Below are 13,001 nucleotides of genomic sequence, written 5' to 3' on the forward strand. Positions count from 1 at the left end.
TGCAACAATTGTGATGGTGTGCGGGTCACCGTCGTCATCGTGTTAATTCAGGCACTCGAACCCACGACCTTCGGTGGGAGTCGAACCTACGGCCTTTGGTGTTAATTAGGGCATGTTAATTAAGGCAGAGTTAATTAGGGTAGCGTCAGTTAAGGCACTTGAACCCACGACCTTTGGTTGGAAAAAAACAAGTAATAAGTAACAACACATTTGAAAGAGAATGTCAAGTAATTTAATGAAAGTCTCATGAGCGCCCAGGCTTTTGCCTTCACCCTTTTTTGGCGTATGCTGAAGTGACTGTCAATTTTATGCATAGGATATGTAACATATACATGGTAAATACAGGAGAAGGTCCCATAGTCAGACTGACTGGGGGGACCTCCTAGAACATCTAATTTAATAATTTAATTAGTGCAGCATGTATGGCCAAAGTAACAAGAAATAATGTACCAGTGCTACTTCATCATTAATACAGAATTACACAAGTTGAAGAAAAGCACAAACGTTATGCTTAAACATGTTAATAGTGCAGGGTTCCTTAAGGTTAGGTGATAACGAATTCTAAAAGTAGTAGAAAACTTAGCAGAAAGCTTGTCGTAGTTAGTCTTGATCATAGGAAGCAGATAGTTATGATTGGACGCAAATCGTGTGGAGCTATAATGGGGAGCGCGTTTTCCTCAATTAGATTAAGTTGAAGTTTCTTATTGAAGATTTTGTGCATCAGATCCCTAGTAAATATTTGTGAAGATTTTGCACAGATATGTTTGTTGTGCTGTGTGCAATATGGTCTACAGTCTAGACCGCTTATAACGTAAGTCGCCAGAGTCACGAATATCCGTTTTATAAGCGGTACCGCACTATAACCAAAACAACTCTCCAGGTGCATTTCTGCCATCGCTGTCACCGTGCTCTAGGTTCCATATTTGCTTATTAAATAAATTAACAAGCACGGTGTTACGCGCACAAGCAAACATCAACACATCTTACTTGTTGACCACGGAAACGAACTGTCAAAACGCTTGAGTGACGAAGCACGGCGAGCGAATTGACCTTCGTGCTATCATGCCTCTCGCTTCAACGCAACCTATAAGCGGCGAAAACACGACACATGGCGGACTTTTCCCGTCGCAAATTGCTTTCAAGATAGGGCCAAGGCGAACATATCGCCGAAGTGGATCGTCGCAGATTACGTCCTGTTTCGGTCCACTGAAACCGTTCCGCATTGCTTTGCTGGTGAAAATCCTCTCCTTCTGTTTGCGCCAGTCCCAAACGCAAGTTTCGGATTCTCCAAACGCCCGTGATGCGCCCCGATTTTCCTCCATCTCCACACACATGATCACTTTCCTTTTAAATGCGGCATCATGATGAGCTCGGTACTTCATGCTGATAAAGCAGACGCAGAGAATGTGAAGACAGACGCTAGACTATTGCCTAAGCACGTGTACTGCAGCACATGGAGGAAGCTATGGTAGCTAGGCTAGAGAGTAGCTAGGCTAGAGAGTAGCTAGGCTCAACGCGTGTGTGAGGCGGCCATTTTGAAATGCCGACGGCTATATGGTAACGCAGATTTAGGGTCATACTTGATTCTCATGCGCACGCAATTTTTTGACCTGTTTTATCAAAAAAAGAAGTGTGCGTTAGATTCGAGTAAATCCGGTATTTGTGGCTTGAGGGGAGCGTTTGCCATATAGGTTGACTGCCGAACTTCCAGGCAGCCGCACTGTAACCGGTATTTCGTGTCCCCCAACTGCACTATAAGCGATACGCATATACATAGAGTGCTATGGGAAAATTGACGGGAGTCTGAAAAGACTGTATTATATCCGGTCCTGCACTATAAGCGGTTACATTATAAGTGGTCTAAACTGTATGTAGAAGTGGGGAGATGTTAGTTGTGGGACTTCTGAATGTTATGATGTGTAGTGCTTGGGTTTGAATATGTTCCAATGAGCGTAATTGTGAGGTGTATGGAGAAAACCCAATAATTAATATGACTGCCAATAAAGGCATAGTAAGGAGAGATGAGGACTGTCGATGTAAAATATGAGCAAACTTAAGTGGAGTACCTTAATGCCAAACACTACTTCTCTTGTTAATGCGAAAATATGTACCATATTTTTCGGAGTATAAGACGCGGTTTTTAGATGCAACTTATGTGCGTTTTTTTTTTCCGGAAAAACTGCCGTCACAATCGGATTCAATGTTATGGCCACGCGCAGCGCTCTGGTTGACTTAATTGCTATGGGTTCTGTGCATCCTATCGAGGTACCGGATTCTTCTCGGGATCGAGATCCCGAGCGCCGTGCGCGAAGGACAGAGCAGCAACGCAAACGGCGGCAGGCCGACCGCGAGTCGACCGACTCTGAAGTCATCGCATCTGCAGATTGCTATCAAGATACTGCGCGCGCCGCTGCGCAAACTACGCAGTTGCTACCAGAGTACAAGCCGCCCCCTCTCCCTCTCGCGCTGCCTTCCCACTTTCCTTCCTTGTGTGTGATTCGGCGCGCGAGGACGATGTTATCGCCCTTGAACATTATACAGAACATCGCGGCAACCACGATGGCAGAAATGCGCCTGGAGTGTCTGTATCATTGCTATCGCATATATAGGAAATATATGGCACCCATACGCTTGCACATGACCCGTGTTCACGGAGTGAAATGTCACTAACTTTTTTAAATCGCTTACCGAACGAACAGGTGCGTCTTATACACTGGTGCGACTTATATACGTTTTTTTATTGGAAAAACTGCCATTTTGATGGGGGCACGTCTTATACAAAGGTGCGACTTATAGACCGGAAAATACGGTATATAAAATTTAAAATGTTTGTCTAGTTCGACGCCTAGAAACCTAGCGTGGTCAGACGCAATAAGAACATTGTTTCCAATACATATAGAGGGAGGGACTTCCAAGGACGTTTTTTTGCAGAGATGTGAAAATGACAAAGCAATATTTTTTAACGTTAATTAAAAGTCCATTCCTTTGACACCGGTTTAATATATTCTCTGCATTGGTATTCAGTTTCGATTACGAAATATCTGTGTTTATCGAAAGAAAAAATGGTAGTGGCGTTAGCATAGATTATACAGTCAGAAGAGTCAGTCAGAAGATGTGAATGGTAGACTAGTGAAGCTCTTTTTTTTTTGTTTCCCTACCCTGGGTATGCGGAGAATCTATACAATTAAGAAACATTTTCTTGGCCTATCACAGAGCAGTTCAAGTGCTCTAATTAGTCTCTTTTTTTTATAGGTCTACATACAAATATGATTTCTAATTTGGAATTCTATACAGAAAGTATGATATTGCAAATATTCAGAGATGGGCCTGTCAGGACCATACCGTCTCATTGAAGGAGGCATATAGTACCCATCAGCAACACTCGGAAAACTCCATGCAAGAATTCTGGGAAACTCTGCCAGTCGCACATGAATGCATGTACACATGGGCATAGTATTGAGCTGCATTGTGAAACATACCTTATGCCATACACAGCAGATGTAGTCACCTAAAGTACTGTGTGCAGCCAAAACAAACTGTACGACTCGTAGAAGCATGTCACATAGATGTTTCCGTGTTGTCTTGTTCGCTAAAGTAGTATACAATGTTTTGGTACGTATAACTAAATTACAGGAAACCCTTATTGGTGTGGTCACCTTATCCCCCAATCAAAAACAGACATGCTAGTGTTATTTGGTGTTCGCTGTTAGTGTCTGCAAGCACCATGTGGTGTCTACTCAGACCACATCATGGCAAACTTCATGACATTTGCTAGGATATTTCATTTCTGTGGATAGTGACACTGTGTGAACAGCACCCTGTACAGAGCCACGCATAGACGAAGGGATAATCTGCAGTTTTGGGTTTAGAAGTTGCTGACACATTTACTGACTTAAGAAAAGAGTTGGGCTAGTTGGTGCTGTTTCTTTTGCTGCGAGAAAAAAAAAAAAGTTTTATTGAAAAAAAAGGAGAGAAGACACGACAAAGCACCTAGAAGTCTTAGAAGAACTACGTCTCGTACCATCTTTTTTTTTGTGTGTTAGTTTTTTTTTTTCCCTCAAGAAACTGTCACAGCATTAAGTGACAACCACAAGAAATGCATTTCTGACATATTTTCTGTGTGGAATTGCATGGCTTTTACACTGCGTGATGGCTGTGCTATAATACCACGTGAAATGTTTATTTCATGATTGTTTACTGAATCAAACACTCTGGCACATACTAAGTGTTCCAAAAGTAGTAGCGCGAGATATACATGACTCTTCCAGCAAAACCGCCGCCTGATCTTCACTCAAATTTCATATCGAGGTACCATTTTGCATGAAGTTTAGTTTTATGCTGTGTTTATGGGCATTACTTACCAGTTTTCTCCACAATAAATCGGTACTGATTCACATCTGCAGTAATGCCACTGAAAGATGTTTTATTCCACTGCAACAAAACGGTGCCTCTTTGTTTCACGACTACAGTGAACACCTTGTTCTCACTGTAGCTATGATCATGTCGTGACAGATAGTGTTCCGTTGCTGTGGAATTGACGTGACTGACAAAAATTGCTACCATGAGCTAGTATATTAAGTTCTATAATTTTAACTTGCATTGTGATGTAATGCAATCGTAAGCACTTAAGAGAACATGCACCTTATAGATCCATTTTCATTATTAAACTAATGTAATGGAGTTGTGCCACATTGCACCAGAACAACTTCGGCATGTGTGCTCCGGCAGTGGCCACGAACAGCGAGTGGATTCGTTCTCCGAAAAAGGGTGCAGCCGTTCACATTCCGCACACCGTGCAACAGCGCCTCCCGCACAGTTCCTTGTAATTTTTTCGCTTATAACACTGGACTTTTCGGCGCTTCCGGCAAGTGGCCGGCGCACGCAGCCACTCCCGGCTGTTGTTGCTGCTGTTGGAAATGCCAGTGCGACTGTGTTTAGAGTGTACTAGAATACGGTTAAGTGGGCCGAGCGTCGCGACACTCCCTAGCTGGGTGCAAAACAAAAACTAGGCTGAGGGCTGAGGGCGTGCTGCTGTGGGGTGTGGGGTCTCACATGTGCTCTTGGGACAAAGGAACGACAACACAGTAGTGCAAACAATCAAAAGGGCATTTATTGCACCTTTCATACACTAATGCACACTAGCCGAATTACTACCAATAGAACATTCACATGGGCGCGCGACAAATCAAGGAAGTCCGACTCGCCGCGACCCGATAGCGAGCGAATACGTTCGCCCCATGCTATGACACCATCGCCTAGTCGTTCACGTGTACAGTCACGCGAACGGTGGCGCGCTCGAACGATCCGTGTTCGTCCATACCGGTGTCCTCCTCTAAGCCTCGCGCGACGGTCGCGCGAAGCGGGCCGGCGCACGCGCGAAGCGTTCGTGCGTGTTGGTCGCCGATCCCCAGTCAAAGAGAGAGCGCCTCCGACCTTTTTCTCCCAAGTGACCTCGCCGTTCGGTGGCGTTAGCATCGCGACACTAGCGCCATCTCTCGCAACGCGCCGCAACCACCGCCGGGCTTAGCCACGCAGAGAAGCCGGACTACAGGAGACATGCGGGGAAAACAACATCAGGGGACGCGTGAGAGTCGCGCATCACCACATCCCCCCAACCTTAAATCACTACACATACGCCGGCGAAACATGTCACAAGGCCTATCAACGCGCCCGTCGCGAACAAAAGTTAGTACATGCGACAGTGGCGCCGCCGAGTAAATGTCCACGCGTTATCCACAACATGCGAGCCGACATTGTCTCTGGGGTGCACCGCTGGCGTCCGTTGGTCACAGCACCACGTCTGCAGATTCGATGGCACGACTCCAGCCCAGGACTTCGGAAACGGCGACGCAGAAGTCGGCACGAGCAAGCGTCGCTCGCGCCCTGCTGACGAGAGCCGCAGTAGCCGTTGGTGACTGCCGGCTCTTTTCCCAGCCGCCGAGGGTTGCGAGCCGGACATTGGCGGCCGCCAAAGTCGCTGCGCCGAATTGACCACAGGCATCTCCAAAGCCTGGGATAGCTCGATTGTAGTCCAGGGCAGCAGCGCTGACGATGTGCAGGTGACCGCAAACCAGGGGTGACTCCGCTCGGTGCACACAGTATCCGAGTTGACGGCGCCCACCGTCCTAGACGGTGTCGGAGCGCCCGGTGCCAGGCCGCAATACCAGTCCGCCCGTAGCGGCACCCGTGGCCCGCAGCCACCCGGCTCCCTGAGCCTCGACTTCCGAAGTCAAAGATATAGAAGAAGCTATTTACATAAGAAATTCGGGCCACCCACGAGGCTTCCGTACTCACTCGCTTCAGGCTTGCCAATGCTCCCCGGGCGCTAGGCCTCGCTCTCCCAGGATGCAGACCACGTGGCTCTCGTACCGACGAGTGTACTTCAAAACACTCGCGAAAAGGCTTAGCATGTTGAAAAGTTCAAACACGCCACAGCAACCGTCGCCTCGCTCAAGAAAGCACACCGCTGACACTAGCGATCAAAATCCACGCTAGGACTGCGCTTCGGTTGAAACATTTCGAACCGAGCAAAACTGTTAAAATTATCGTCCGATGCCCCAAGAGGTCCACGTTGGGCAGCCAGATGTGGGGTCTCACATGTGCTCTTGGGACAAAGGAACGACAACACAGTAGTGCAAACAATCAAAAGGGCATTTATTGCACCTTTCATACACTAATGCACACTAGCCGAATTACTACCAATAGAACATTCACATGGGCGCGCGACAAATCAAGGAAGTCCGACTCACCGCGACCCGATAGCGAGCGAATACGTTCGCCCCATGCTATGACACCATCGCCTAGTCGTTCACGTGTACAGTCACGCAAACGGTGGCGCGCTCGAACGATCCGTGTTCGTCCATACCGGTGTCCTGCTCTAAGCCTCGCGCGACGGTCGTGCGAAGCGGGCCGGCGCACGCGCGAAGCGTTCGTGCGTGTTGGTCGCCGATCCCCAGTCAAAGAGAGAGCGCCTCCGACCTTTTTCTCCCAAGTGACCTCGCCGTTCGGTGGCGTTAGCATCGCGACACTAGCGCCATCTCTCGCAACGCGCCGCAACCACCGCCGGGCTTAGCCACGCAAAGAAACCGGACTACAGGAGACATGCAGGGAAAACAACATCAGGGGACGCGTGAGAGTCGCGCATCCCCACAGGGGTCAGTGGGCTGGCGTCTCTGTCCCCCGGGCCGGTGTAACCTAAAACTGATCCAATCTGTTTGTATGCCCATATGGGCGAGGCCTGAGCCATTTTGACCTATCACCAAGGGCTAATGGCGGATTTGGAATAAAAGATCACAGTTTTGCCCGACAGGCGAAGCATCGATTGCGATAGCAAATAGACAGCTATACGAAGTAAGGATAGTAGATTTATCAGCCATATACACTTGTAAACATTCACTTACTAAATTAACAAGTATAGTGTCACGTGCGCCGACGCAAACATGAGCACGTCTCACTAGATAACTGCAGGAACCCGTTGTCAAAAAGCTGGAGTGAGGGAGCGCAGCAGCAGCAGCGAGCAGATTGACCTTCGTGCTGCCTCTCGCTTCAACGCAAACTAACTGGCGAGAACAGCAGATCGCTTTCAAAATAGGGCCCGCACGGCCGCGCCACACGCAGCAGCCGCCGAAGTAGAACCCCTCTCTCTTTCTCTTCCCTTCCTCCGGAAGGGCTTCCTTCCCGCTTTCTTCCCGCTTTCCTCACTTGCGTGCATGAGATTGAGCCGCCATCGTCGGCTCACCCTCGCGTGCTTTAACTCACAGCACATGGCGCGCGTCGACGATGTTATCGTCTCTGGACTTTATGCAGAACATCACAGTGACGGCAGAATTGCGCCTGGAGTGTCTATATAATTGCTATGACAATAAAAACAGATTGGCATAGTTTTACGTTATACCAGCCCTGAGTTGATTGCAGCTCTCTGGGTCTACGGTGACATGGTGACCCGCAAATTATGTTACTGCATCGATCGGACTGCATAATTTGAGAACATTTTCCGCTATCATCATAAGCATCAGTGCGGGAATATATAGTTTAATCGTAGTTCCACCGATGTTTTCGGCTTTACAAGAAAGCATGCGCTGTGCCGCCGCTTGACACGCTCTTCCATATTCTAGTACGCTATAACTACAAAGCACGCTTCTACTATGCACTTCGTGTTTGTTTATTCTGTGTTTCGTCATCGTTTCGAAGTACGCTGCCATATTCCATTATTCCACCAAAATTCAGGTTGGCCTGCTCCAAATTGCTCCAAAATGAAATTTAGTCTGCTCCAAGCTGCTCCAGATTGCAATTTTACTTGTTCCAAGAATTGCTCCAAAATAACTTTGGGCAGTCCCACCCCTGTGAAATGGACATGACCAAAATTGCTGGAAATTACAATAAAGCCTGGATACGTGCATTGTACACATTCTTGTGCTTATCTGCATGCAAAATTTGGCCAAGCTTGTGTGGTGTTAAAGGGGCCGTGAACCAGCCCTCAGGCTTGGTGAAAAACACAGTCCGGGGATATCATATGTGGATGTGAACATCTCCGCCAAATTATGCAGCCGTGCACGGCGCATGGAGCACACAAAAGCGGCAACTCGTTAAAATCGGTTCCGGAATGCCAGACTAGTACCAGCGCAGCGCAAGAGAGGGCACCACCAAGCGCTCGATTGCTCCTCCCTCCAGTCCAGCACCGGTGCATCACTGCTTCGCACTTCCCCAGGTTGCACGTTTGTGGAGAGGCATTAGCGCTGGATTTGAACTACACAAGCGCAGGATTTTGCTTACTTCAGCCTGTTTATTAGACTGTGTCAACAAATATACACAGTAACAGCATGCAAAATTTGGCCAAGCTTGTGGGGTGTTAAAGGGGCCATGAACCACCCCTCGAGCTTGGTGAAAAACACAGTCCATGGATAGCATATGTGGATGTGAACATCTCTGTCAAATTATGCAGCCGTGCACGGTGCATGGAGCTCACTAGTGGAGCGCGAAGTCGCCTTTCTCTCACACTCTTTTCAACAGAACCCTGCTCCTCACTCTTTTCTGAACCCTTTATTTCATAATAAAGCAGATTCCCATACGCGGCTGCTATTGGCCAGTTGCAGCCAACATTGGGTGTTTGGATCAGTGTGCTTCTTCCTACTGTTACTGTGTATATTTATTGACACAGTTTAATAAACAGGCTGAAGTAAGCAAAATCCTGCGCTTGTGTAGTTCAAATCCAGCTCTAATGTAGCTCCACTAACGTGTGAAACCCAGGGAAGTGCGAAGCAGTGATACACCGGTGCTGGAGTAGCGCTGGAGAGAGAAGCAATCCAGCGCTTGTGGGGTGGTGGCGCCCTCTTTTGTGCTGTGCTGGTACCAGTCTGGCATTTCGGAACAGATTTTAACAAGTTCCTGCTAATTAATGTGCTTAATGCTTGATTATTCCTGTCTTTTAAATTATTCTGAATCATGTTAGTTCATTTTGAACTGGTTTTGATCAATTCTACACTTGTTTTGACCCTGTTTTGAGCAATTGTTTTTTGAGCGTGATCACTACAGATCACTCGCGATGGACGCCGACGCCGATAGCCCGGGCCCCTAAAGTGCGTCGCACTTAAAATCTGCTTTCAAGTTTTGACAATAATTACATACTTCCAGAAGAAGTCTGTTATTGTCTGCTCACGCTCGGCCACGGCCGCTCGCAGAGGAATGTAACTTTGGCCACCCGGCTTATCAGTGTTGTAGCCGTCGGGTCTCACTAATTTCGACTAGTTTTGAACACTCAACTAGCCTTGAACCACACGAAACTTAAGGTCAGACCACACGCACACTTGCCAGCACACTACTCCTGGCCACTCCTGGTTAGATACTTCGGCAGACATGGTTCGTAATGAGCTATTGATAGCACTTCAACATGCACAAGTTGGATGGGGCTACTATCTGTCAATCAAGCTGGTGCAGGACAAAGCCGGTCCGCACCACATAGCACAGCGAGACAGGAGCGTATGAGTGCGAGCGCGCATTCACGCCAGGTCCTGCACAAAGCAAACGCTGCAGTTGCATGTAACTGCTGTGTGCTACGTAAGGTAGATACCACTGCCACCACGAGGTGCCGCAGCAAGTTCACTAGCTTAGGGTGCCTCGATGTCCTCCTTGCCGGTGGGCAAGGTGGACATCGGGACACCCTAACTGGCTGAGCGCGCTCCGGCTTGCTGAGGACAACCGCGTTTGGCGCGTCTTAGGCACCAAAATCGGAAATAGTGGCATCTACGTGTACATCCAAGATCAAATTTGAATTGCGTGCCACGGTGGCATTCAGTAGGCGGAGTGTTATGGTCACACTCCGCTCCGCTGTAGTCTTCGCAGGGAAAATCATTGAAGGAGAGAAAGCACCGCGAGCAGTTTATTTGATTGCCAATAACTCTGCTGAACTCATTGAAGAACTTTTTGCGGCAAAGTATTTTTAAAATAGTGTAATTTAACTTCAAATGCATTTCTCGACTTTGATAAAAAGCAGGGCGCCCCTTTAAGTACAAGAATTTTTGTGCACAAGTAGTAAAACCAGCATAAGATGTAAAAAAGAGAAACGAAGTTGAAACTTTCTAAACACCTTTATTACTATTCAAGATGATAAATTTGCATAAAATTTGGCCAGAATGCAGACCAGTCTTTCCAGAAGAAGTGTAAAACTTCAAAATTACCTACTGAATAGGTGGTACCCTCGGAACCCTTCCAAGCATCCTCTTCCAGCTGGGCTTGCTTTGCTACACTGCAATCACGAGTTTTAACGGCCAGCATCTATGTTTCGAAGATTCTTTTGATTCTTCTCCAGTCTGTGTGGTTGCTTAGGGCTATCAACTCTTTAGTTGGAAGGACGTCCAACTTCTGTAAAACCTCTTCAAAGCCTTTGAGGCTTTTGTTGATCCACAGTATGACCATATAAGTGCCGTCTGCACAGCAGTGCATGAACCAAGTCTTGTTTTGGTACACAGCAACCAAATCTTCCTGTTGAGAGACTCTGCATCATTTTTGGGGTTTACCCTGTATACAGCAAAACAGCTTTTCACTTGTCAGCATCCCATATGTAGGAAGCATAGTGTTTGCCTGAGCACTGCTGAAAAGTGGAGAATGAGCTGGTGGGGGTAAATCAGCCAGGGCTTCTGCTTGCTTGAAGTCGCACCAGGAAAGCTCAACATCTGGGCAGAACTTGTGGTTGTGAGCCTCATAAGTGTACAGCATGAATGGAAAAATGAAGCCCCTACAGATACCATGCATCAATTAGAATAATTTTATGGTCTTCTGTTCAGAAAAACACCTTGATTTTTTTTTATTCGTCTAAATAGAATGTTAGAGTGTAATCTTGCAATCAAAATCGAGAAAATAATTTTTAAAAAGAAAAATGACATTTTCCCACCCGCAACTCCCCTTAAACCTCACTATGACCCATACTGTGAAAATGAGAAATTAAAACTGATACTCATGTTTCGCAAAGCCCCTTTAATTTGAATGCAAACGGAAGGTTTAGTGTTTTACTTCCTGTTATTTAATACCAATTTAAGAGGAAGCTTTAACTTGGGGGGCTCATTTCTAAATACAGGGGAAAGGAGAAATTGTTTTCTCTGCAACCACTGCACCAAATTTGATAAAGTTTTTTGTGTGTAAAATAAAAAGTTAAAATCTAATGACTAATGGTAGCAGATTTCTGATTTCAGCCATTGATTTTTTAGTAAAAATTGTTGAAAATCGCAAATTTTCAGAAACCGATACTATCAAGTTTAGAACTCCATAACCCAGCAACGAAAAACGATATCACAAGTCTGTAAGTCTGTGAAACTAAAGAATCTTTAGTTGGGCCTTAATGGAAATTCTGCTTCCAACAGTCACTAGAATTTAACTTTCTTTCTCAAACGCAACAAATTTCATTAAAATCAGCTCAGGGGTTATCTCAGAAAAGCTTTTCTGCATTTTAAATGTATTAGAATAGGTGGCATTGAAGTTGGGCCCGAGCTAAAGCTTCCTCTTAAGATGCAGAAAATATTTTGAGGCATCCAGCTAAATTAATGGGTATGAATGCTATCTTCAACTTCAGTGTGGTTTATCAGTCTGTTTTCTTTTTCAGCTGCTGAGTAATGCAATGAAAAGTGGAACCATAAAGTGTGCATCAGAAGATGCTCGCTTGGTGTCCGAAGAGGCAGACGATGTTAATGAGTCAAGCCGTCTATCTCCTATTGTGAGCATGGACCGATCACCGCTCAGTCGCACCGTTTCCGGAACATCACAGGTCTTGGCTTTTCCTTTTTCATTGCATGTTCCAGCTTGCAAGTCAGACTTATTCAAGCTTTATAATTGTGAATATTGCATGTTTGAAAAAAAATTTATCTGCCTGTCTATAAAGCTCACTGTTTTGTTTTTTGTATGCGATGCATTGAAGAGGATGGGCCATTGTACTTGCAGTGCAACATAGCCCATGTGTGGTTATGTATTTGCAAGCTAAAGTAAAAACTTCTTAAAATAATTTTTTAATTCTTTACAAAATAAGTATGCCTTCTTTGTTTGTTAAAGAAAATGCTTGAAAGCAATTACAGACATTCTGACCTTTAACCAACAGTTGTTAGCCAAAGCGTTGAGTTAAATGTGTTGGATTTATCTCATCTTATCTTCCTCTCCTTGCAAGCCTGAGGTTCAGTAGAATTCAGTTATGCAATTAGGTGGCTGGTCGTCTTGAAACATGGCAGCACAAAACAACAGAGAAGAGAAAACACAAATTAGTGCAAAAAGATACGCCAACTTTCGTTCCTTTGTGCATAGTAATACTGCCCTACAAAGCCAAGTTCTAGCGCCTGTAATGTTATGCTGTCATGTAACGTTGCACTACAGGGCTTTCATGGGCGGGCTAAGAGAGATGCAGAGATAAAATTTGTCACAGGGAGTGCTAAGGAACTGAAGATGATATTTGTAAAATTTCAAGGTTGTGAAATAATTAGCATAGTCATAATAGCCAAATTTTAGTATCTATAATGTCACACTAT

At 45.9% G+C, this 13,001-nt stretch overlaps 1 protein-coding gene across 1 annotated transcript in view; it reads left to right on the forward strand.

Annotated features, from left to right (window-relative positions):
* LOC119436281 (piezo-type mechanosensitive ion channel component 1-like) overlaps positions 1-13,001 on the forward strand; it is a 226,650-nt gene that overhangs the window by 147,648 nt on the left and 66,001 nt on the right. The window contains 1 exon segment of the mRNA XM_037703080.2: positions 12,092-12,253. Coding sequence (XP_037559008.1) covers positions 12,092-12,253 — 162 coding nt within the window.

Source organism: Dermacentor silvarum, chromosome 1 (assembly GCF_013339745.2).
Source record: "Dermacentor silvarum isolate Dsil-2018 chromosome 1, BIME_Dsil_1.4, whole genome shotgun sequence".
Taxonomy (NCBI): domain Eukaryota; kingdom Metazoa; phylum Arthropoda; class Arachnida; order Ixodida; family Ixodidae; genus Dermacentor; species Dermacentor silvarum.